Below are 24843 nucleotides of genomic sequence, written 5' to 3' on the forward strand. Positions count from 1 at the left end.
ACACTAGTTTAAAGATATGCACTGTTAATATCACCCAACCATCACCACACACACACACACACACACACCAGTTGACTTTGTGGCATTGTATCATCACCACACCCCCAGTCACCACACCACTACCAGAGACCACCACAATCACCATCAACAGCACTATTTGAGATCAGTTGAGTGGTGTCCTGGTGCGCGGCTGGCGGGACGGGTCGGGACGGGGCGGGACGGCAGCCAATTCACCTCGGTCGACCTCAAAGCTTGAACAGAACGCCCTCTTCCTCCTTCTCCTCCACGTCTTGGCAGGTATCATTGGTTATGTGGGTAGTTTTTGAGGTCATTGCTTTATTTGAGTGGGTTTTCGTGGCCTGTGAGACTGGGAACAGGTGGAAGTTTAGTTAAATATGCAAGAGTAAAGAAATAGTCGGTTCATTTTAAAGGAAGGCTGGTCACATCTTTATCATCCCTTGTTGCCTTCATTTCTTACTCATTATAAGTCAAACGTGGCTCAGAGTGAAGTTACCTGCCCATTATTATATCACATCACTTCATATGGGCTAATTTTGGTGCGATAAGAGGCAAGATGGCCGGTTCTCTTAAGGTGCCTCGTAGCTCCGCCCACCCGCTGGCTCAAATACGTTTTCCTATCTTTTCCTAACGCCATTATTCGGGTTTTGTATTATGTTTTCAGGGTTTGTATAAATGTTTCGTTGCTGTTGAAGTGTTTCCCGCGCCTGTGTTTGGTATATATGTGGCGCTGAGTGGTCTTTGTGGGGAACGAGTCTTAACAATGGTCAAAATTTAAGACTTTTTTTTTTTGTTGTCAAGCTATAACTAGGGCCTTATGGTATGAAAGAATCGCCTTTGCTCTTTTAAGTGTGAAATCAATCTATTGAGTGAAATGTGTGACTTTGAAGTGGTGCTTAGTCCTGTTAAACTTAAATTGTATATTTTCTATTTTGTTTTGTTTACGTTTCTGGATCACAGTGTAGCTCGTTGTAGAATGCCTCAAAAGACACCTCAGGCTCTGGAAAGTGTGTTGAAATACTCGTTACGTGAAAATGGCTGGACTTTACAAGAGCTTTTGATGAGTCTAGATGTTAATGCTATTTTTATACATTAATATTGTTTCATGCGTTCATTTCCGGCTCCAGGCGAGTGTTGGATGCCTGACAAGATTGGTTACATTATCTAATATTTTTCTAAACAAGTAAGAAGTCGTAAATGGTTAACGTTTTAACAGTTTCATGAGTGAAAATGTTTAAATAATTTTAATATGATTAATTTAGACATTTCTTTAAAACTAATTAGGCATGAGATGTTTTGATATTGTGGAAATTAGTTAAAGTATTTATCAAGTCATAAAATAATAAACATTCTGGTCTGGCTTCATTTTTTCTATAAGTCGATTTTGAAATGAGTTCCGTAACGAACGTAAAATCACCAACGGTCACCAGTCCACCTTCCCGCTCGCCCGGCCAGGGGTGTGACGTCATCAAGTGGGCGGGACTGGCTCAGGCGTCGTCTGCCGCCTGTCTACCTGCTGTGTTTGGCTAATATTTGGCACACTTGGCATTGTTTTCCGCCACTGGTGTCACTAAATGGAGCCACATGACTATGCTTGGCTATCAGCTGTTCAGATACAACTGTCACTGGCAGGTGTAGGTGTGGTGAAGGCTTGAGTGACGCAGAATGGTGACGATCTGGCGGCGGTTTTGGCGGTGGATTTCACCTCAATACAAACATCACTTGACTGATATTGTGAGTGTTTTGGAGGTTTGTGTTGCGTGTTAGAAGTGTTCTGAGCGTGTGTTGTGGTGTTGTGAGCGTGTGTTGTGGTGTTGTGAGCGTGTGTTGTGGTGTTGTGCAGTGTTCTGAGTGTGTTGTGGTGTTGTGCAGTGTTCTGAGCGTGTGTTGTGGTGTTGTGCAGTGTTCTGAGCGTGTGTTGTGGTGTTATGCAGTGTTCTGAGCGTGTGTTGAGGTGTTGTGCAGTGTTCTGAGTGTGTTGTGGTGTTGTGCAGTGTTATGAGCGTGTGTTGTGGTGTTGTGTAGTGTTATGAGCGTGTGTTATGGTGTTGTGCAGTGTTCCGAACGTGTGTTGAGGTGTTGTGCAGTGTTCTGAGTGTGTGTTATGGTGTTGTGCAGTGTTATGAGCATGTGTTGAGGTGTTGTGCAGTGTTATGAGCGTGTGTTGTGGTGTTGTGCAGTGTTCTGAGTGTGTGTTATGGTGTTGTGCAGTGTTCTGAGCGTGTGTTGAGGTGTTGTGCAGTGTTCTGGGTAAGTTTGGTGTGTTTTGGGGGTAGGCGGCGGCATGTGGCGGTGGTGGTGGTGCTGGTGGTGTGTGTGTATGTGTGTATTCTCAACTTTTGTACGTGAGCGAGGGTGTTCAGGCTGTCAGTGGTGCAAGGAAGGTGTATACAGAACAACTAAGCTTTCTGATAAGGCGACACCAGACTGAGTTACTGTAAGTCTGAGGTCCAGGTACAGAAGGGCACTGTTCTGTCACCGCTACTGTTTTCCAAGGCCACAGAGATGACTAGAGGGGTTTTCAAGAGTGTTTCTCCTGTTAATGTTGTAGAAATCTTGTCACTCTGCCTCTAGGATCGTAAAAATACACACTTTAAGACTCTACGTGTCAATATAAAGCTTTTGAAATAGTGAAGGTGAACTGCAGAAGGGTTTGAGATTTATATTAGTCTTACTGTGAGCCTTTAAGTTCAATAATGGCAGGTTTTTATGAGTGGGGGCAGATAAGATTAGTTATCCCCGTCACTACAGTTAGAGAAAATGGGTCTAAATAAATATATAGTTTTTAGGCATATATAACCATTCCTAGCTTTATAAATGCCTTGAAGATTGATAAGTTAGGAAAAATGTAGGTTAGGAAAGCTTCTTCAGTACTGGGACGCATTTTTACCATGAGTTTTGTGTATAATTAGACCATTTTATTGACATTTAGGAAGGGTCTATGGAGGGTACAAGATTAATGGCCGCAGTCTTCACTATTTTTATTGAGTTTTGTGTACCATTAGACCATTTTATTGAGATTAGCAAGGGTCTATGGAGGGCAGAAGATTAATGGCCACAGTCTTCACTATTTTTATTGAGTTTTGTGTACCATTAGACCATTTTATTGACATTAGCAAGGGTGTATGGAGGGCAGAAGATTAATGGCCACAGTCTTCACTATTTTTATTGAGTTTTGTGTACCATTAGACCATTTTATTGACATTAGTAAGGGTCTCTGGAGGGCAGAAGATTAATGGCCACAGTCTTCACTATTTTAATTGAGTTTTGTGTACCATTAGACCATTTTATTGACATTAGGAAGGGTCTATGGAGGGTACAAGATTAATGGCCGCAGTCTTCACTATTTTTATTGAGTTTTGTGTACCATTAGACCATTTTATTGACATTAGCAAGGGTCTATGGAGGGCAGAAGATTAATGGCCACAGTCTTCACTATTTTAATCCTCACTCAAGTTTCTGAAGCTGTATAAAATCAACATATAGTAAGCTACTACTACTACTACTACTACTACTACTACTACTACTACTACTACTGTACCATGATGCAATTTATTCATATCTTTACAAATTTTCCTACTGCTGATGACGATGACTCCAAACTTGCCTAGAAGTGTATGTAACCTCTCTCTCTCTCTCTCTCTCTCTCTCTCTCTCTCTCTCTCTCTCTCTCTCTCTCAGTCGGGGCCAAGTATGGCAGGAGTGAAGACTTGTGCCCGCCTCTCTCCGCGGCTTTCCCCTCACACACCTCTGACAAGATTGCGCATTTTCCACGTAAGTCTGCAACCCCGCTTTCCCTTGCGTACCCACAGGTGAAGCCTAATCCCCCAGCTCCCCAGTGAACCCCCGGTGAACCCCAGCAACCCCCAGTAGGCTCAGGAAAAAAAGATTTACAAGCAAAGGTAGATCAGCTGGCCAAGAAAATCGATTACCCTGTGTGTTTTAGTACCCCGGTGTTCACGTGCGTTTTTCCCCGTGTGTACGTGTGTGAGGCACCCCTGTGGGAGGTCAGTGGGTAGCCAGTGACCTGACCTCCATGTGGGTGCGGCGTGTGACCTGTACATGCACGGGAAATAGGAGAAAAGAGGAGATAAAATAGGTCCACTAGATTACATTAGACCGGCGATGCTCTACCACACAAACCTGCCTCCGTGTTCAGCCAATCAGCGTCCAGGGATTTCATGACGTCATCGGGTGGAGCGGCGCGGGGACCAATCAGAGGCCAGGGATTGTGTGACGTCACGAGGCGGGGAGTCTGTGGGGGCCAATAGGAAAGCTTGATTAAGTTATGTATTTATTTTTGTGGTTAAAATTAATGTGTTCGAGAAATTCTGCTATTTAATGGGTGGAAAATGGGTGGAAATGGAAATAATGGGGAGATTTTAATGGTTAGTGGTCTGTTAATGGTCTATTGACGGGTTTGGTACAGAGACGAAAGATTTTGAAACGTATTGATGTATTGAGAGAGAGAGAGAGAGAGAGAGAGAGAGAGAGAGGGCTGCAGTTACCTCAAGGTCAAACTGTTACCTGAATGTATGTATGTATGTATGTGCATGTGTGTGTGTGTGTATGTGTATGTATGTGTGTGTGGGGGGGGGAGAGAATGTGCTTGGCTATGAAAAAATGTTATCTCTCTCTCTCTCTCTCTCTCTCTCTCTCTCTCTCTCTCTCTCTCTCTCTCTCTCTCTCTCTTCAATTAATGCATATAGGCTACTCGTGTGTGTGTGTGTGTGTGTGTGTGTGTGTGTGTGTGTGTGTGTGTGTGTGTGTGTGTGTGTGTGTGTATGGATTAAGGAACTTGTAACTGGATAAAGTGGAAAACTAGGTCATTCCTCCTCCTCCTCCTCCTCCTCCTCCTCCTCCTCCTCCTCCTCCTTCTTCTTCTTCTTATCTTCTTCTTGTTCTTCTTCTTCTTCTTCTTGTTCTTCTTCTTTTATTCTCCTCCTCCTCCTCCTCTTTATTATTATTATTATTATTATTATTATTATTATCATCATCATCATCATCATCATTGCTACTACTACTACTACTACTACTACTACTACTACTACTACTACTACTACTGCAAATTAATCACTCTTAATTTTTTCCTCCCTTTCCCTCCTCCTCCTCCTCCTCCTCCTCCTCCTCCTCCTCCTCCTCCTCCTCCTCGGAAATGTATTTATAGAATTATGCCTAAACATTGCCAAGGGGGGAGGGGGAGGAGGAGGAAGAGGAGGAGGAGGAGGAAGAGGAGGAGGAGGAGGAGGAGGAGGAGGAGGAGGAGGAGGAGAATATTTATAGATCTGTCATGTGTCTTCAATTTAGATGAGAGAGAGAGAGAGAGAGAGAGAGAGAGAGAGAGAGAGAGAGAGAGAGAGATAACGTCAAAGTGGTGTGGTGGTGTGATTGCAATAGTAATAGTAGTAGTAGTAGTAGTAGTAGTGGTGGTGGTGGTGGTGGTGGTGGTGGTGGTGGTAGTAGTAGTAGTAGTAGTAGTAGTAGTAGTAGTAGTAGTAGTGGTGGTGGTGGTGGTAGTAGTAGTAGTAGTAGTAGTAGTAGTAGTAGTGGTGGTTTGTGTGTGTGTGTGTGTGTGTGTGAGAGAGAGAGAGAGAGAGAGAGAGAGAGAGAGAGAGAGAGAGAGAGAGAGAGAGAGAGAGAGAGTATTGACAGCTGGTACACACAAAAATACGTGAAATTCCTATACATAATAGAGAGAGAGAGAGAGAGAGAGAGAGAGAGAGAGAGAGAGAGAGAGAGAGAGAGAGAGAGAGGAAGCGCAATTTTACTGATAAGATTACGAAAAGGAGAAAAAAAATGAGGAGGAGGAGGAGGAGGTGGAGGTGGAGGAGGAGGAGGAGGAGGTGGAGGAGGAGGAGGAGGAGGAAAGGAAGTACTCAAAGGAGGAAAAATCAAGCATTCTCTCTCTCTCTCTCTCTCTCTCTCTCTCTCTCTCTCTGGCCCACGTGTTTAAAAGCGTGAAATATTTACTCGTTCAGACATGTTTTGAAGACTTAGTGTTTAGTCTTAAAAAAAATCTCTCTCTCTCTCTCTCGCTCTCGTGGTTTTTAAGGGTGTTTTTAAGGTTCTAGTGACAGATTAACACTATTTCTTCATTACTAACTGGAGAAACACTCTTGATAACACCACCAGTCGTCTCTGTGGCCTTGGAAATGAGTGGTGTTGAGAGAGGGCAGAGCGTTTTAAATTACAGGCCTTTTTGACACGATACAAGGGTTTTTAAGGGTGTTTTTAAGGTTCTAGTGACGGATTAACACTATTTCTTCATTACTAACTGGAGAAACACTCTTGAAAACACCGCCAGTCGTCTCTGTGGCCTTGGAATTGAGTTGTTTTGAGAGAGAGCAGAGCGTTTCAAATTACAGGCCTTTTTGACACGATACAAGGGTTTTTAAGGGTGTTTTTAAGGTTCTAGTGACAGATTAACACCATTTCTACACTACTAACTGGAGAAACACTCTTGAAAACCCCGCCAGTCATCTCTGTGGCCTTGGAATTGAGTGGTGTTGAGAGAGGGCAGAGCGTTTTAAATTACAGGCCTTTTTGACACGATACAAGAGTTTTTAAGGGTGTTTTTAAGGTTCTAGTGACAGATTAACGCCATTTCTACATTACTAACTGGAGAAACACTCTTGATAACCCCGCCAGTCATCTCTGTGGCCTTGGAAATGAGTGGTGTTGAGAGAGGGCAGAGCGTTTTAAATTACAGGCCTTTTTGACACGATACAAGGGTTTTTAAGGGTGTTTTTAAGGTTCTAGTGACGGATTAACACTATTTCTTCATTACTAACTGGAGAAACACTCTTGATAACCCTGCCAATCGTCTCTGTGGCCTTGGAAATGAGTCGTTTTGAGAGAGGGCAGAGCGTTTCAAATTACAGGCCTTTTTGACACGATACAAGGGTTTTTAAGGGTGTTTTTAAGGTGTTAGTGACAGATTAACACCATTACTACATTACTAACTGGGGAAACACTCTTGATAACACCACCAGTCTTCTCTGTGGCCTTGGAAATTAGTGTTTTGAAAGAGAGCAGAGCGTTTCAAATTATAGGCCTTTTTGACACGATACAAGAGTTTTTAAGGGTGTTTTTAAGGTTCTAGTGACAGATTAACACTATTTCTTCATTACTAACTGGAGAAACACTCTTGAAAACACCGCCAGTCGTCTCTGTGGCCTTGGAATTGAGTGGTGTTGAGAGAGGGCAGAGCGTTTTAAATTACAGGCCTTTTTGACACGATACAAGGGTTTTTAAGGGTGTTTTTAAGGTTCCAGTGACAGATTAACACTATTTCTTCATTACTAACTGGAGAAACACTCTTGAAAACCCCGCCAGTCGTCTCTGTGGCCTTGGAATTGAGTCGTGTTGAGAGTGCAGAGCGAAGGTGTTCAGAAGACGAAACAAATTGGTAACACTGCAATAATGATGGAGTACACTGCAAGGTCCCTGCACGCAAACCACATAACAATCTCTCTCTCTCTCTCTCCAATGAGGTGACTAGACGTGTTTCCAAGAGTGTTTCTTCAGTTAGTAATGCAGAAATAGCGTTAATCTGCCTGTAAAACCATAAAAACACCATTAAAAACATGTGTAACTTATTAAAAAGGCCTGTATTCTAAAAACGCCCTGGTCTTTCTACAACTATTTCAAGGCCAGTGAGATGATTAGAAGATTTATCAAGAGTGTTTCTCCTGTTAATAATATGGAAATGTTGTTAATTTGTCAATGGAACCGTAAAATTACCCTAAAAACTTATGTCACTTCAATTAGAGCCTTTAGAATGTAGAAATGGTGTTAATATGTAACTAAAACCTTTAAAAAATCCTTAAAAATCCATATTACTTCATTTAGAACCTTTAGTATATAGAAATAGTGTTAGTATATCATTAGAACCTTAAAAATACCCTTAAAACCCGTCATTTTAATTAGAGCCTTTAGTATATAGAAATAGTGTTATTATGTCATTAGAACCTTAAAAATACCCTTAAAAACCCATATTACTTCAATGAAACCCTTTGGAACGTAAAAATTCTGTTAATATGTTACTAGAACCTTAAAAACACCCTTAAAAACCCACGTCACTTCAATTAGAGCCTTTGGAATACAGAAATGGTGTTAATATGTTACTAGAACCTTAAAAACACCCTTAAAAACCCACGTCACTTCAATTAGAGCCTTTGGAATACAGAAATGGTGTTAATATGTCACTAGAACCTTAAAAACACCCTTAAAAACCCACGTCACTTCAATTAGAACCTCAAGAATACAGAAATGGTGTTAATATGTTACTAGAACCTTAAAAACACCCTTAAAAACACACGTCACTTCAATTAGAGCCTCAAGAATATAGAAATGGTGTTAATATGTCACTAGAACCTTAAAAACACCCTTAAAACCCACGTCACTTCAATTAGAGCCTTTAGAATTTAGAAATGGTGTTAATATGTCACTAGAACCTTTAAAATCACCTTAAAAAAACCTGCAAACTAGCTTTTTAAATCCTTCTTCTTCTTCTTCTTCTTCTTTTTTTTGATAATAAATAAATAAATAATAGATAGATAAATAATAATAATAGATAAATTGAAAAAAAAAAATTGTGTTATATTTTAGTTCGAGAAAGGCAGTGTTACCAGAATTATCCTTATCCTTGCAGTGTTACCAGATCTACCCTATCCTTGCAGTGTTACCAGATCTAGTATCCTATCTTATCCTACGCCTCCATATCCTTACAGTGTTACCAGATCTATCTTATCCTTGCAGTGTTACCAAATCAAGCATCCTATCTTATCCTACGGCTCTTTATCCTTGCAGTGTTACCAAATCAAGCCTCCATATCCTTGCAGTGTTACCAGAACAAACATCCTACCTTATCCTAATCCTCTTTATCCTTGCAGTGTTACCATAATAACTGCACCACACTTACTCAAGGCTCTAGCACATCCTACGCCTCTCCACTTTATCCTACGGTGTATCCTGCAGGTAGACACGTGCAGGACAGGATTGCAACACTGTACAGAAACGTAACTTGGTGGTGTTATTGGTGGTGTGCCAAGGAGTGGTGCCAAATGGTGTGACGTCACGGAGGGGACAAATTGGTGCCAAGTGTGTGTGTGTGTGTGTGTGTGTGTGTGTGTGTGTGTGTGTGTGTAGAAAGGTCTCTCTCTCTCTCTCTCTCTCTCTCTCTCTCTCTCTCTCTCTCTCTCTCTCTCTCTTCACGTGTGTAACAAAGAGAGAAAGGCAGAAAGAGAGAGAGAGAGAGAGAGAGAGAGAGAGAGAGAGAGAATTATTAAACTATTTTATATATTTTAATAATGTGTGTGTCTGTCTGTCTGTCTGTCTGTCTGTCTGTGTGTGTGTGTGTGTGTGTGTGTGTGTGTGTGTGTGTGTGTTCATGTATTCGTTTCCTTTCACAGACACAAGGGGCGAGATGCAGCTCCTCTACCACAGACGCGCCTACGCCCGCGCACGCCACATTCAAGGTAACCCCCTCTCTCTCTCTCTCTCTCGCATCCTAACCAATCCTACAGTCCTAATTTCCTTTAGTTTCACATCCTACATCTATAAAATCCTTCTGTGATATCCTACAGCCATTTCCTCGTATCCTAACTTATCCTAATTTATCCTGCAATATCCTAACACAATCCTACCTTATCCTACAGTCATAATATCCGTAAAAATAGTTATAAATCCTTCTAAAATATCCTTAACATACTCATTTATAATTTTGTCTTATCCTATTTAATCCTATGGCATCCTAACACACTCCTACGGTATCCTGCAATCATAATATCCTTAAAAACACGCTTAAATCATTCCAAAAATATCCTAAACTCACTATTTCTACATCCTCTCATCCTACAGTGCCTTGTCCTATCCTATTTAATCCTACAATATCCTAACACAATCCTACAATATCCTAGTCATAATATCCTTTACAACAGTCATAAATCCTTCTAAAATATCCTAAACCACTATTTTTTTGCATCCTATCTTATCCTTCAGTATCCTACAGTCATTAAATCCTTAAAAACAGACTTAGATCCTTCAAAAATACCCTAAACTCACTTTCTCAACATCCTATCTTATCCTATTTAATCCTACGGCATCCTAACACAATCCTACGATATCCTACAGTCATAATATCCTTAAAAACACGCTTAGATCCTTCAAAAATACCCTAAATTCACTTTCTCTACATCCTATCTTATCCTATTTAATCCTACGGCATCCTAACACAATCCTGCGATATCCTACAGTCATAATATCCTTAAAAACACGCTTAGATCCTTCAAAAATATCCTAAACTTACTTTCTCTACATCCTATCATATCCTATTTAATCCTACGGCATCCTAACACAATCTTACGATATCCTACAGGCATAATATCCTTAAAAACATGCTTAGATCCTTCAAAAATACCCTAAACTCACTTTCTCTACATCCTATCTTATCCTATTTAATCCTACAGCATCCTAACACAATCCTACGATATCCTACAGTCATAATATCCTTAAAAACATGCTTAGATCCTTCAAAAATATCCTAAACTTACTTTCTCTATATCCTATCATATCCTATCTTATCCTACGGCATCCTAACACAATCCTACGATATCCTGCAGTCATAATATCCTTAAAAACACGCTTAGATCCTTAAAAAATATCCTAAACTCACTTTCTCTACATGCTATCTTATCCTATTTAATCCTACGGCATCCTAACACAATCCTACGATATCCTACAGGTATAATATCCTTAAAAACACGCTTAGATCCTTCAAAAATATCCTAAACTCACTTTCTCTATATCCTATCATATCTTATCTTATCCTACGGCATCCTAACACAATCCTACGATATCCTACAGGCATAATATCCTTAAAAACACGCTTAGATCCTTCAAAAATATCCTAAACTCACTTTCTCTACATCCTATCTTATCCTACGGCATCCTAACACAATCCTACGATATCCTACAGGCATCAGACCTCCAGATAGACTTTTGCCGGCCAGAGCAGTTAAGGAGTAAGCCCCCAGTGAAGGAACTCCTGTTTGGAAAGTCCTTTACAGACCACATGTTGAAGATTTACTACACGAAGGACGCTGGCTGGGGCGCCCCGAGGATCACACCCCTGCAGGACCTCCGCTTGCATCCTGCTGCTAAAGTTCTGCACTATTCTGTGGAGGTAGGATGTGTGTAGGAGGAGGAGGAGGAGGAGGAGGAGAGAAAGGAAAGGAAAGTGTGTGTGTGTGTGTGTGTGTGTGTGTAGAGGAAGAAGAGGAGGAGGAGGAGGAGGAGGAAAGGGTGTGTTTGCAAGGGAAGAGGAGGAGGAGGAGGAGGAGGTGTATGTGTGTGTGAAAGAAGGAGGCGGAGGAGGTATGTGTGTGTGTGTGTGTGTGTGTGTGTGTGTGAAAGAGAGGAGGAGGAGTGAGGAAGAGGAGGAAGAAAAGAGGAGGGATGTATGGACGAGAGGAGGGAGAAAAGAGGAGGATGTTGTGAAGGGAAGAAGAAGAAGAAGAAGAAGAAGAAGAAGGAGGAGGAGGAGGAGAAGAAGGAAGAGGAAGAAGAAATAAGAATATCCACACCTAACCCAACCTAACCTAACCTAACCACACCACACCACACCACACCCAACCTAACCTAACCTAACCACACCACACCCAACCTAACCTAACCACACCACACCCAACCTAACCTAACCTAACCACACCACACCACACCTAACCTAACCTAACCTAACCCAACCTAACCTAACCACACCACACCACACCACACCACACCCAACCTAACCTAACCACACCACACCACACCACACCCAACCTAACCTAACCTAACCCAACCTAACCTAACCACACCACACCACACCTAACCTAATCTAACCCCACAGCTGTTTGAAGGCATGAAAGCATTCCGAGGCGTGGACGACGAGATTCGACTGTTCCGTCCAGAAATGAACATGGCTCGTATGAACAGGACAGCCGCTCGCTCTGCCCTGCCGACCTTCGATGGGGGAGAGCTGGTGACACTGCTGAAGAAACTAGTGAATGTGGACCAAGAATGGGTACCGCACACAGAGTCGTCGAGTTTGTATATACGGCCCACTATGATCGGAACTGAGGTAAGGCGGATGAGAGAGAGATAGGGGTGAGACAGAGTTGATAGGTGGATGAAAGGGAAGGTAGATGGATAGGTAGAGAGAGAGAGATGGGATAGGAAGATAGAGAAAGACAGAGAGTTTGTATATTGTTAAAAAGAGAAGATGATGACACAGAGAGAGAGAGAGAGAGAGAGAGAGAGAGAGAGAGAGAGAGAGAATAAAAGAAGAGAAAGAGAAGGTTTAGCAGTGAATGAAGCAAGGAATGGACTGGAAAAAATGAGATAGAGAAGACTTAATAACCTCGGAACTTTGAGACAAGAGGACATGGGAAAAAAAATGAAGAAAGGACATTTGTAGGAGAGATAGAGAAGACTAATGAGGAACTACAGAAGGGAAAGACGAGGAAAAACAGTGTCCACAGCAAGGAATAGACTGGAAAAATGAGATAGAGAAGACTTAATAACCTCGGAACTTTGACACAAGAGGACATGGGAAAAAAATGAAGAAAGGACATTTGTAGGAGAGATATTAACAAGTGGGATGGTTTGAGATAAGAGTCATTGAAGGAAGGTCAACCAGTAAGGTCACAGAAAGGCTGGATTAGCATAGATATGGAGACAAAGAGGTCTTAAAACAAAAATTCTTCTTTGTAACAGCTAGGTCAAGACAAGTAGGTCAATGTACACCTTGCCAAACCTAACCTAACCCTGCCAGACACTCACATACACCCTGTTTTCACCCTGTAAGGTCACACACACACACACACACACACTAAGGTCACCACACAAGACACATGAGGATTGAAATATTTGCAATGAAAATGTCTGTAGCTTTGAGAGAGAGTGTATTAGGACAGAATGAATAGATTAAGGCTTCCCACAATGCAACAGGGGGAAAGAGGAGGCCTACTTGGTCTACACAGGGTAGGGAAGGGAGGAACGCTGGACAGGGAAGGCCTATAGGCGTGGCACTCGGCAAATTTGAGGGAACACGCCACCAAATTGAGAAAGACTGAGTGTACAAAGGTATTAAGACACACACACACACACACACACACACACACACACACACATTCAACCTAATTTGATCTAACTTAACTTAACAAAACGTACTTCTCTGGCTGTCTAGGGTGAACACACAAACACACACACACCTCTAGGGGCTAAACACACACACACACACACACACACACACACACACACACACACACACACACACACACACCCTGTTTTCCACCCTGCAGCCAACTCTAGTGGAGGTGCACCCTGTCAAAACCCTCCTGTACACACACACACACACACGACACCCTGTTTTTCACCCTTCCTCACCCTGTTTCCCACCCCGCAGCCAACTCTAGGGGTGGTGCGCCCTGCTGAAGCCCTGCTGTTTGTCATCCTGTCCCCTGTCGGTCCTTACTTTGCCAGCGGATTCAAGCCAGTGTCTCTCCTTGCCGACCCGCGCTATGTCCGAGCGTGGCCTGGTGGTGTAGGAATGATGAAAATGGGATCAAATTATGGACCCACACTGGAGATACAGGTTTGTGGGGGGGGTGGGGTGTTTGTGGTGTTTGTGTGGTGTTTGTGTGTGTGTTTGTGTGTGTGTCTGTTTGTGTCTCTTTCTCTATTTCTCTCTTTCTGTCAGTAGCAAGTGGAGGAGCTGTAGAAATGTTAATATGTCTCTCTCTCTCTCTCTCTCTCTCTCTCTCTCTCTCTCTCTCTCTCTCTCTCTCTCTCTCTCTCTCTCTCTCTCTCTGAGCTGTAAATAGTAAGTTGTTGTCGTTTTGTGAATGTTTTGTTTATTGGTGTAAAAAATATGCACTCTCACTCTCACACTCTCTCTCTCTCTCTCTCTCCCACAGCGTCAGGCGGAGCAGCAGGGTTGTCAGCAAGTGTTGTGGCTGTTTGGACCGGAACACCGCATCACAGAGGTGGGGGCCATGAACATAATGGTGTACCTCGTCAACAAACAGGGAGGTGAGTAACCCTGAGGCACTCCACCCTAAAGCACACACACTCAATTTTTTTTTTTTAAACTACCCCAAAACACCTTAAAACATCCTTAAAATATCCAAAACACCCAAAAACACTCAAAAACACCAAAAAACACTCAAAAACACCCCAAAACACCTTAAAACATCTCAAAAATACCCAAAACACCCCAAAACACCTTAAACACCCCAAAACACCAAAACACTCAAAACACCCAAAACACCTTAAACACCCAAAACACAAAACACTCAAACACACCAAAACACTCAAAACACCAAAACACTCAAAACACACCAAAATCACTAAAACACACCAAAACACTAAAATCACCCAAAACACCAAAACATCAAAAACACACAAACACACAAAACAAAAACACAAAACACCCCAAAACACTCCAAAACACCTAACGTCCTAAAAATACCCAAAACACACCCAAAATATCCCAAAACATTCCAAACACCCATAAACACTAAAACACCTAAAACACACAAAAAACACTCAAAACACTCAAAACACACTAAAACACCCAAAAACACCCAAAACACTAAAACACACCCAAACACCCTAAAACACTCAAAAACACCCAAACCACCCTAAAAACACCCCAAAACACCCAAAACACACCCAAAACACCTCAAAATCACCCTAAATCACACGTTTCTCACCCTATCCACAGAGAAAGAGCTCGTAACACCCCCTCTGGACGGCCTGATCCTCCCTGGGGTGACGCGCGACTCCCTGCTCACCCTAGCAAGGAGATGGGGTGAATTTAGGGTGTCGGAGCGAGATATCACCATGGGGGAAGTGGAGGAGGCTAGCGAGGAAGGCAGGGTGAGTGGCAGGGTGTGGCAGGGTGAGCTGGGAAGATTGAGAGAGAGAGAGAGAGAGAGAGAGAAGAGAGAGAGAGTGTGTTTTTTTTTTTTAGAGAGAGAGAGAGAGAGAGAGGCAGGGTGTGTGTGTTAGGGTGTGTTAGGGTGTGTTAGGGTGAGCTGAGAAGATTGAGAGAGAGAGAGAGAGAGAGAGAGAGAGAGAGAGAGAGAGAGAGAGAGAGAGAGAGAGAGAGAGAAGAGAGAGAGAGAGAGTATGCATTTTTTTAAGAGATAGAGAGAGAAAGAGACTGCACCTTTACAACCACCACCACCACTAACCACTAACCACTAACCACAAACCACTACCTCTTCTATCCCCTACAGTTATTAGAGATGTTTGGAGCAGGAACGGCAGCAGTAGTGACACCAGTAGGAGAGATTCACTACCAGGGGAGAGTCATCAGAGTGGCGGGGGAGACAGAAGACCCAGGGCAAGGCAAGGAGCAGGAGGTGTCGCTGGCTCAAAGATTCTATAACACTATAACAGGAATTCAGTACGGGAAGACTGAAAGTGACTGGGCTGTTAAGATTGATAGCTAGTGTGTGTGTGTGTGTGTGTGTGTGTGTGTGTGTGTGTGTGATTGTGGGTGTGTTTGAGGTGTGTTTTGGTGTGTTTTGAGGTGTGTTTTGTGTGTTTGAGTGTGTTTTGGGTGTGTTTTGAGTGTGTTTGGTGTGTTTGGGGGTTTTTGAGTGTGTTTCAGTGTGTTTGAGGTGTATTTTGGTGTGTTTGAGGTGTGTTTTGTTGTGATTGAGTGTGTTTGAGGTGTGTTTGGTGTGTTTGGGTGTGTTTGGTGTTTGAGGTGTGATTGAGTGTGTTTTGAGGTGTTTGAGTGTGTTTTGGTATGTTTTGAGGTGTTTTGAGTGTGTTTGGGGGTGTTTTGGTGTGTTAGAGTGTGTTTTGAGGTGTTTGGGTGTGATTGAGGTGTGTTTGGGGGTGTTTTGGTGTGTTTGGTGTGATTGAGGTGTGTTTGAGTGTGTTTTAGTGTGTTTGAGGTGTGTTTTGGTGTGTTTGAGTGTGTTTGAGGGTGTTTGAGGTGTGTTTGAGGGTGTTTTGAGTTTTTTGAGGTGTGTTTTGGGTGTGTTTGAGGGTGTTTGAGTGTGTTTGGATGTGTTTGAGTGTCTTGAGGTGCATTTGAGGTGTGTTTTGGGTGTGTTTGAGTGTGATTGAGAGTGTTTTGGTGTGTTTTGGGTATTTGAGTGTGATTGAGAGTGTTTTGGTGTGTTTGAGTGTGTTTGAAGTGTGTTTGAGTGTGTTTGAAGTGTGAGTGAGGTGTGTGTGTGTGTGTGTGTGTGTGTGTGTGTGTGTGTGTGTGTGTGTGTGTGTGTGTGTGTGTGTGTGTGTGTGTGTGTGTATAGCAGTCTCAACAATATGTATGCATGTATAACTACCCTACCTAGTGTGAACAAACAAACAAACAAGAGAAGAAAACAAAGAATAGAATAAATAATAATAATAATAATAATAATAAGTAATTTTTAAGGTAATTTGAGTCACACCTACAATTAAATTACTTATGAAGGAAAATGAAGGTTAAGACTTTTATTATTATTATTATTATTATTATTATTATTATTATTATTATTATTATTGTGTGTCTATGCAATGTGTAAAATAATAATAATAATAATAATAATAATAGTAATAATTGTGTACTTAAATAATGTTAATGTGATTATTATTATTATTATTATTATTATTATTATTATTATTATTATTATTGTTAGTATTGTTTTATTTCTACTACTACTACTACTACTACTACTACTATTAGTCTGTAGCAAATAGTCTTTCATTGTTTGTTTAGTTAAGTTAATTAATTTCCTAGTTATTTTTGTATCAATGAAAGAAAGAAAGAAAAAAATAGAGAGAGAGAGAGAGAGAGAGAGAGAGAGAGAGTGTTTGGGTGTATTTTCTCTTTCTATCTCACACACTCTCTCTCTCTCTCTCTCTTCCTCCTCCTCCTTTAGTATTGTGATCTAAAATTAGTAGCACTCATTATTATTGTAAATTTTGATCATAGAGAGAGAGAGAGAGAGAGAGAGAGAGAGAGACAGAGACAGAGACGTATTATTAATTAGAACTTCTCTCTCTCTCTCTCTCTCTCTCTCTCTCTCTCTCTGTAGAGGTGAGACACACAGACAGACGGACATGTATCATAGCATTTTCATAGATAGACGCAGATGAGAAGACGAGAAAATAATAAAAATGATAAATATATTTTGTTTTTACCCTTGGAGGAGGAGGAGGAGGAGGAGGAGGAGGAGGAGGAAGAAGAAGAGGAGGAGGAGGAGGAGGAAGAAGATGGTGATAATGATGAAGATAAGGAGGAGGAAGAGAAAGAGGAGGAGGAGGAGGAAGAAGAAGAGGATGGTGATAATGATAGTAATGAAGATAAGGAGGAGGAAGAGAAGAGGGAGGAGGAGGAGGAAGAAGAGGAGTAGGAGCAAAGGAAGATGAGGAGGAGGAGGAGGAAGAAGAGTAGGAACAAAGGAAGATGAGGAGGAGGAGGAGGAAGAAGAAGAAGGAGAAACTGAGGAGGAGGAAGAGGAAGAAGAAGGAAATGATGATGATGAGGAGGAGGAGGAAGAAAAATATGATGAAAGTGATTAAATTGATGATGATGATTCCTTCTTTCTTTCTCTTTCCTCCCTCTTCCTCCTCCTCCTCCTTCCTCTCGTATCCTCTTCCTCTTCTTCTTCCTCCTCCCTCTTCCTCTTCTTCCTCCTCCTCCTCCTCCTCGTATCCTCTTCCTCTCTCCTCCCTCCTCCCTCTTCCTCCTCCTCCCTCCTCCTCTCCTCTCTCTTCCCTCCCTCCTCTTCCTCTTCTTCCTCCTCCTCCTCCTCCCTCCTTCCTCTTCCTCCTCCTCCTCCTCCTCTTCCTCCACAACAAAAACAACAACAACACTCACCACCACCACCACCACTTCGAAGCAATAACAAAAGCACGTGTTCCGAACCACCAGCTCGAGACACGCACACCCTCCCCTCACCACGATCTGATGTCAACTGAGGCCGAGGTCTGAGGAGGTGGTGGTGGTGGTGGTGGTAGTGGTGGTAATGATAAAGATAATATTAATAATGGTGTTTTATTTATTTTATTTATTTATTATTGATTTATTTTTTATTTTCATTTTATTTTTCTTTATCTCTCTCTCTATCTATGGTATGGGTGGTGGTGGTGGTAGTGATGGTAATGATAAGATAATAATAATAATAATAATGAAAGTCTTATTTATTTACTTATTTATTTATTTATTATTGATGTATTTTTATTTTCATTTTTATTTTACACACTCTCTCTCTCTCTCTCTCTCTCTCTCTCTGGAAGGTGTAATGAAAACCGCCTCATATTAATCCTAGGGGGAGTTTTATTTCACTTCCACAAAAGGAATTTAAATAAAAAATAACTCAATTATATACAATGCCTCCTAAACAAACACTTTTTTGAGGGAAAGATAAATAATGCTATAAGCGAATATATGGCACGTTGCTGAGGACAGGGTGGAAGGGAGGGGGGCAGGGCGGCCATCTTGTTCGTTCCTTTAGGCTTTAGTTATTATTATTTATTATTATTATCATCGTTTTTATTGATTTTATTTTTATTTTATTGTTATTTTCCTGCCCTGTCCTCGCCTTGTGACCTTTGACACCGATATACAGACAGACAGACACACAGACACGCATATAGAAAAATAATAAGACCTCGCTAAACCCTAAAGGAACCACTGTAATAATAATAATAATAATAATAATAATAATGACAATGAGGGAAATAATTATATACTATCTACAACTAAAGCAAAAATAAAGAGCTCTATGTAATGATAAAGATAGTAATAATAATAATAATAATAATAATAATAATAATAATAATAATAACAATACACTACTTATAATACGGAAATCATAATAACGATGATGAAAAATAAAATAATAATAATAATAATAATAATAATAATAATAATAATAATAATAATAATAATATTGATATATACATACAAATACACAGAACCCACGTGCATCATACATATACATATACATAAACCTAATAATAATAATAATAATAATAATAATAATAATAATAACTTTGAAGAAAATTTATCACTCGCAATTAAAAAGAAAACGGTAAAAATCTATTATTATTATTATTATCATTATTATCATTATTATTATTATTAAACGCCTTATATGTTGACTAGAAAGAAAATATATATATAAATGTGCGCTGATATTTATTTTTTTTTATATATTGGAAAAAAAAAAAAAAAAAAAACTTACTCCAAGCTGAATATTATAAGTTCATTCATTTACGAACGTTCATTCACTCCATTTCAATCAATCTATCTATTTTTCATTTCTTTTCGTTCATTTCTTTCATTCACTTCCTCTATTTCAATCTATCTATTATTCATTCTTTTTTTTTATCATCTTTTTCATTTCTTTTCGTTCATTTCTCTCATTTACGAACGGTCATTCACTCCATTTCGATCTATCTATCTATTTTTTTTCATTTCTTTTCGTTCATTTCTTTCATTCACTTCCTCTATTTCAATCTATCTATTATTCATTCATTTTTTTTCATTTTTCATTTCTTTTCGTTCATTTCTCTCATTTACGAACGGCCATTCACTCCATTTCAATCAATCTATTTTATTTTTTTTCATTTCTTTTCGTTCACTTCCTCTATTTCAATCTATCTATTTTACATTCATTTTTTTTCATTTTTCATTTCTTTTCGTTCACTTCTCTCATTTACGAACGGCCATTCACTCCATTTCAATCAATCTATCTTTTATTTTTCATTTCTTTTCGTTCACTTCTCTCATTTACGAACGCAAATTCACCGCCTTTATTTCAACCAATCAATATTTTTCTTTTATTTTTTATTTTTTTCCCCTATTTTCCCATTTCATTTCGTCTACTTCCACTCACAAACACTCATTCACTCCTGTTCCATTTATTTTCGTTCACTCCCATTCGTAATAACAATAATAATAATAAAAAATAATAATAATAATAATAATAATAATAATAATAATAATAATAATAATAATAATAAAAATACCAATAATAATCTTAACACACGCACACACACGCACACACACACACACACACACGCACACACACGCACACGCTATATAAATACACATAAAGGCGATCTAATGGTTAATCTACCATATATAGATTTAAATGGAATATAATACCATTAAAATGACTACAAAGAGAGAGAGAGAGTAGTAGTAGTAGTAGTAGTAGTAGTAGTAGTAGTAGTAGTAGTAGTAGTAGTAGTAGTCCCGTCAAACTAAGAGTATTTTAATATTCACACGCACACACACACACACACACACACTGAGTATACATAAATTATACATACACGGCCTCCAAATACGTACATGGCTGATATTACGCACATGAAACTGGTTATACATACATACACATACATACATACATACAGACAGACAGACAGACATACAAGTAGCCATTAGTGATAAAATACCCATTAATTAATATATCTAATGCACGCACACACACACACACACACACACACACACACACACACACACACACACATGCATACAGGGGAAGGGTGTGTGTGTGCGTGCGCGTATGTACGTGTGCCTATGTGCGTGTGTGTGAGATTTACGACTTTACACACACACACGCACACACACGCACACACACACACAGGAGGAGATCGAGATAAAGAGAGAGAGAGAGACACACACACACACACACACACACACTACTAATACAATAATATCACACTCCCACTCTCTCTCTCTCTCTCTCTCTCTCTCTCTCTCTCTCTTACATAAGCCTACCAGTCACGTGATCAGCCGCCGTTGTGACAGGCCTAACTTTCTGTGTCAGAGGGCCTGGCATTCTATAGGCATTGATGTCATATTTGTCTCTATGTGCGCGTCTCCACTGCTTCAACACACACCCAGCCACCACCACGCACACCACCGCCAGGGTCACCATAATTAGAGTCATTTGCCACCAAGTCATCACCTCGGCTGGAAATAGAGAGAGGGGGGGGGGGTTAGTGTGTGTGTGTGTGTGTGTGTGTGTGTGTGTAAAATGCATGTTATTTTAATTAATCCAATTTCTAAAAGTGTTTCTCCTGTTAATAATGCAAAAATGGTGTTAATCTGTCACTGGAATCTTAAAAACACCCTTAAAAACCCTTATAACTTCAACTAGAGCCCTTAAAAACAGCATTTCTCTTGTTAATAATGTAGAAATGGTGTTAATCTGTCACTGGAACCTTAAAAACACCCTTAAAACCCTTATAACTTCAACTAGAGCCCTTAAAAACAGCATTTCTCCTAATAATAATGCAGAAATGGTGTTAATCTGTCACTGGAACCTTAAAAACACCCTTAAAAACCCTTAAAAATTCAACTAGAGCCTTTAAATGTTCATAAAATATATAAACACACACACATACACACACAGACGCCATTAGTCACCTTGTACAGCGCTCTTGACCGCCCCATCGCTGGTTGCTGATCCGTGGGAGGGCGTGGGCGTGCGTGGGTGTTGGTAGGTCAAGTCTTGTCTCTCCCATGCTGACTGAACGGTGACCTCAGCACGCCCTACAGTGTTGCCATGTCCTCCTCCGCTCTCTGTGAAGTGGCAATGCTGTTTTGTTGTTGTTGTTGTTGTAGTAGTAATAGTAGTAGTATTTTGTTTTTCTACTTCTACTACTAATACTGCTACTACTACTACTACTACTACTACTACTATTACTATTCAAAATTTTTTCCTCCTCCTCTTTCTGTTATCCCTCCATCACCACCACTATCACAACCACATCCTCCTCCTCCTCCTCCTCCTGCTACCACAAACACTACTACCACCACCACTACTCACCCACACACTCGGGACAACAGGTCTGCTGCTGGCGGGGCGTGGCGGCAGCGGGGTGGCGGCGGGGCGGACAGGGCGGCGCAGCGGGACATTTGGTGACGTTGCATTCAGTATAGCCATTAGCAATACATCTACAGCTCACACAGGGGCCGCGAGACCACACCTCCCCCACCAGCCACATCCCAGCACTGTCCATACACCCACGCACACCTGTAGTGGTAATTAAAGGCGCGTTAATGTAGAAAGGTCGCTAAGGTAATGCAGGAAGGTCTCAGTTGGCTACTTGGTTCCCTAGTTCTCTGATTGTCTGGTTCCGTCCTTCTTGAGTGAAGTGTTAGGAAGGTGGAGACACAGAAGCAGGCAGGGAGTTCCAGAGTGTGCCAGAGAAAGGTGTGAAGGATTGAGAGTACTGGTTAACTCTTTAGGGAGGTGGACAGAGTAGTGGTGAAGGATTGAGAGTACTGGTTAACTCTTTAGGGAGGTGGACAGAGTAGTGGTGAAGGATTGAGAGTACTGGTTAACTCTTTAGGGAGGTGGACAGAGTAGTGGTGAAGGATTGAGAGTACTGGTTAACTCTTTAGGGAGGTGGACAGAGTAGTGGTGAAGGATTGAGAGTACTGGTTAACTCTTTAGGGAGGTGGACAGAGTAGTGGTGAAGGATTGAGAGTACTGGTTAACTCTTTAGGGAGGTGGACAGAGTAGTGGTGAAGGATTGAGAGTACTGGTTAACTCTTTAGGGAGGTGGACAGAGTAGTGGTGAAGGATTGAGAGTACTGGTTAACTCTTTAGGGAGGTGGACAGAGTAGTGGTGAAGGATTGAGAGTACTGGTTAACTCTTTAGGGAGGTGGACAGAGTAGTGGTGAAGGATTGAGAGTACTGGTTAACTCTTTAGGGAGGTGGACAGAGTAGTGGTGAAGGATTGAGAGTACTGGTTAACTCTTTAGGGAGGTGGACAGAGTAGTGGTGAAGGATTGAGAGTACTGGTTAACTCTTTAGGAGGTGGACAGAGTAGTGGTGAAGGATTGAGAGTACTGGTTAACTCTTTAGGGAGGTGGACAGAGTAGTGGTGAAGGATTGAGAGTACTGGTTAACTCTTTAGGGAGGTGGACAGAGTAGTGGTGAAGGATTGAGAGTACTGGTTAACTCTTTAGGGAGGTGGACAGAGTAGTGGTGAAGGATTGAGAGTACTGGTTAACTCTTTAGGGAGGTGGACAGAGTAGAAGAGGGAGATAGTTGAGTGTCATTGAAGAAGATGGGATAATTATGTGTGTGTGCGTGTGTCTGTAAAGTCGATAGACGAAGGAATTGATTTTTTGAGGCATTGAACACTACTAAATTTGCTCTAAGATAATAGATCCCAGAAAAAACACGTCAAAACGAAGCAATCTTATTTAAAACAACCACACAAACAATTAAAACACACAAAAATATAGCGTTTACTTAAATTATATATAAAAAACACAGAATTACCTGTTTTATCGCATTTTGGCTCTTGTCTACGCCCTTCCTGGCCTTCCCCGCGGCACTGGCAGACAGGGCACCCGTGGCTGTCCGTGGCAAGGCCCTCAGGACACATTAACTGGCATTTATCGAGGCTGTGGCACCGCCGTCGACAGGAACACTGACGACACTGCCTCACTGGGTCCATCTGAGAATACATGAGTTATCCTTAAAATGTTGATGTTTTCTGTGAGTTTGAGAAAATTTGTTGTTTTAATGGGTAACTTAAGTATTTTTTTGTTTTAATGGGTCACTTCGGTATTTTTGTTGTTGAAGAAAACGGTGTGATTCTTAAGGGTATTTTGTTCAGCCTGGCGTGTATCAAGGTGTATCTCAAAGTATCAATTGATTCTGTGGTGTATCAAGGAAATATTTCGTTAGTGTATTGATTTTTGAAGGTGATACGTATATTTTGTGGTGTGTCAAGGATGTGTCTTGCATGAAGTATCAATTTGAAAGGTGATACGTTTCCTTTGGGGTGTTTCAAGGAAATATCTCGTTAGTGTATCAATTTTTAAAGGTGATACGTTTCCTTTTGGGTGTTTCAAGGGAATATCTCGTTAGTGTATCAAATTTTAAAGGTGACACGTATGATCTGAAGTGTATCAAGGGAATATCTCGTTAGTGTATCAAGTTTTAAAGGTGACACGTATGATCTGGAGTGTATCAAGGGAATATCTCGTTAGTGTATCAATTTTAAAGGTGATACGTATGATCTGAAGTGTATCAAGGGAATATCTCGTTAGTGTATCAAGTTTTAAAGGTGACACGTATAATCTGAAGTGTATCAAGGAAAAATATCATTAGTGTATCAAGTTTTAAAGGTGATACGTTTCCTTTTGGGTGTATCAAGGAAAAATATCATTAGTGTATCAATTTTTAAAGGTGACACGTATGATCTGAAGTGTATCAAGGGAATATCTTGTTAGTGTATCAATTTTAAAGGTGACACGTATAATCTGAAATGTATCAAGGGAATATCTCGTTAGTGTATCAAGTTTTAAAGGTGACACGTATGATCTGAAGTGTATCAAGGGAATATCTTGTTAGTGTATCAATTTTTAAAGGTGACACGTATGATCTGGAGTGTATCAAGGGAATATCTCGTTAGTGTATCAAGTTTTAAAGGTGACACGTATGATCTGAAGTGTATCAAGGAATATCTCGTTAGTGTATCAAATTTTAAAGATGACACGTTTCCTTTGGGGTGTATCAAGGAAAATATCATTAGTGTATCAAATTTTAAAGGTGACACGTTTCCTTTGTGTGTATCAAGTATCAAGTATCAATTTTCCGTGTTATGAAGAGACTAATGTGCTTTTGTCTGTTGTGTATCTCCCTCATGATCCGTTTGTATTCACAGTTCAATCTGATACGACACACATTTTAACCCCTTCAGTAGCGTGACGTGTTTCCCTATTCCTTGTGGTGACTATTTGGTGACTATTTGGTGACTATTTGGTGATTTTCTACAGCTTCACAAACTCATGTGGG

The 24843-nt window shown here is 40.8% G+C and overlaps 2 protein-coding genes and 1 long non-coding RNA gene across 3 annotated transcripts in view; 2 read left to right on the top strand and 1 right to left on the bottom strand.

Moving 5' to 3' along the window:
- The first annotated feature begins 278 nt into the window (after positions 1-278).
- LOC123502675 (branched-chain-amino-acid aminotransferase, cytosolic-like) lies at positions 279-15590 on the top strand. Its single transcript, XM_045251852.1, has 9 exons — positions 279-297; positions 3700-3792; positions 9432-9497; positions 10997-11203; positions 11906-12136; positions 13463-13651; positions 13974-14088; positions 14783-14937; positions 15300-15590. The coding sequence occupies exons 2-9, from the start codon at positions 3712-3714 to the stop codon at positions 15513-15515; spliced, it is 1260 nt and encodes a 419-aa protein (XP_045107787.1). The 5' UTR covers positions 279-297; positions 3700-3711; the 3' UTR covers positions 15516-15590.
- A 4471-nt stretch (positions 15591-20061) lies between these two features.
- LOC123502701 overlaps positions 20062-24843 on the top strand; it is an 18740-nt gene continuing 13958 nt past the window's right edge. The window contains exon 1 of the long non-coding RNA XR_006674198.1: positions 20062-20209. This is a non-coding gene — a long non-coding RNA (uncharacterized LOC123502701). The remainder of the gene's footprint in view (positions 20210-24843) is intronic.
- The window catches only part of LOC123502667 (cysteine-rich motor neuron 1 protein-like), a 25723-nt gene continuing 21626 nt past the window's right edge, over positions 20747-24843 (bottom strand). Inside the window, exons 5-8 of the mRNA XM_045251841.1 lie at positions 23320-23497; positions 21852-22058; positions 21449-21604; positions 20747-20992 (exon numbers count right to left, since the gene is read on the bottom strand). Coding sequence (XP_045107776.1) covers positions 20784-20992; positions 21449-21604; positions 21852-22058; positions 23320-23497 — 750 coding nt within the window. The 3' untranslated portion in view covers positions 20747-20783. The remainder of the gene's footprint in view (positions 20993-21448; positions 21605-21851; positions 22059-23319; positions 23498-24843) is intronic.

This window comes from Portunus trituberculatus, chromosome 2 (genome assembly GCF_017591435.1).
Source record: "Portunus trituberculatus isolate SZX2019 chromosome 2, ASM1759143v1, whole genome shotgun sequence".
Classification (NCBI taxonomy): domain Eukaryota; kingdom Metazoa; phylum Arthropoda; class Malacostraca; order Decapoda; family Portunidae; genus Portunus; species Portunus trituberculatus.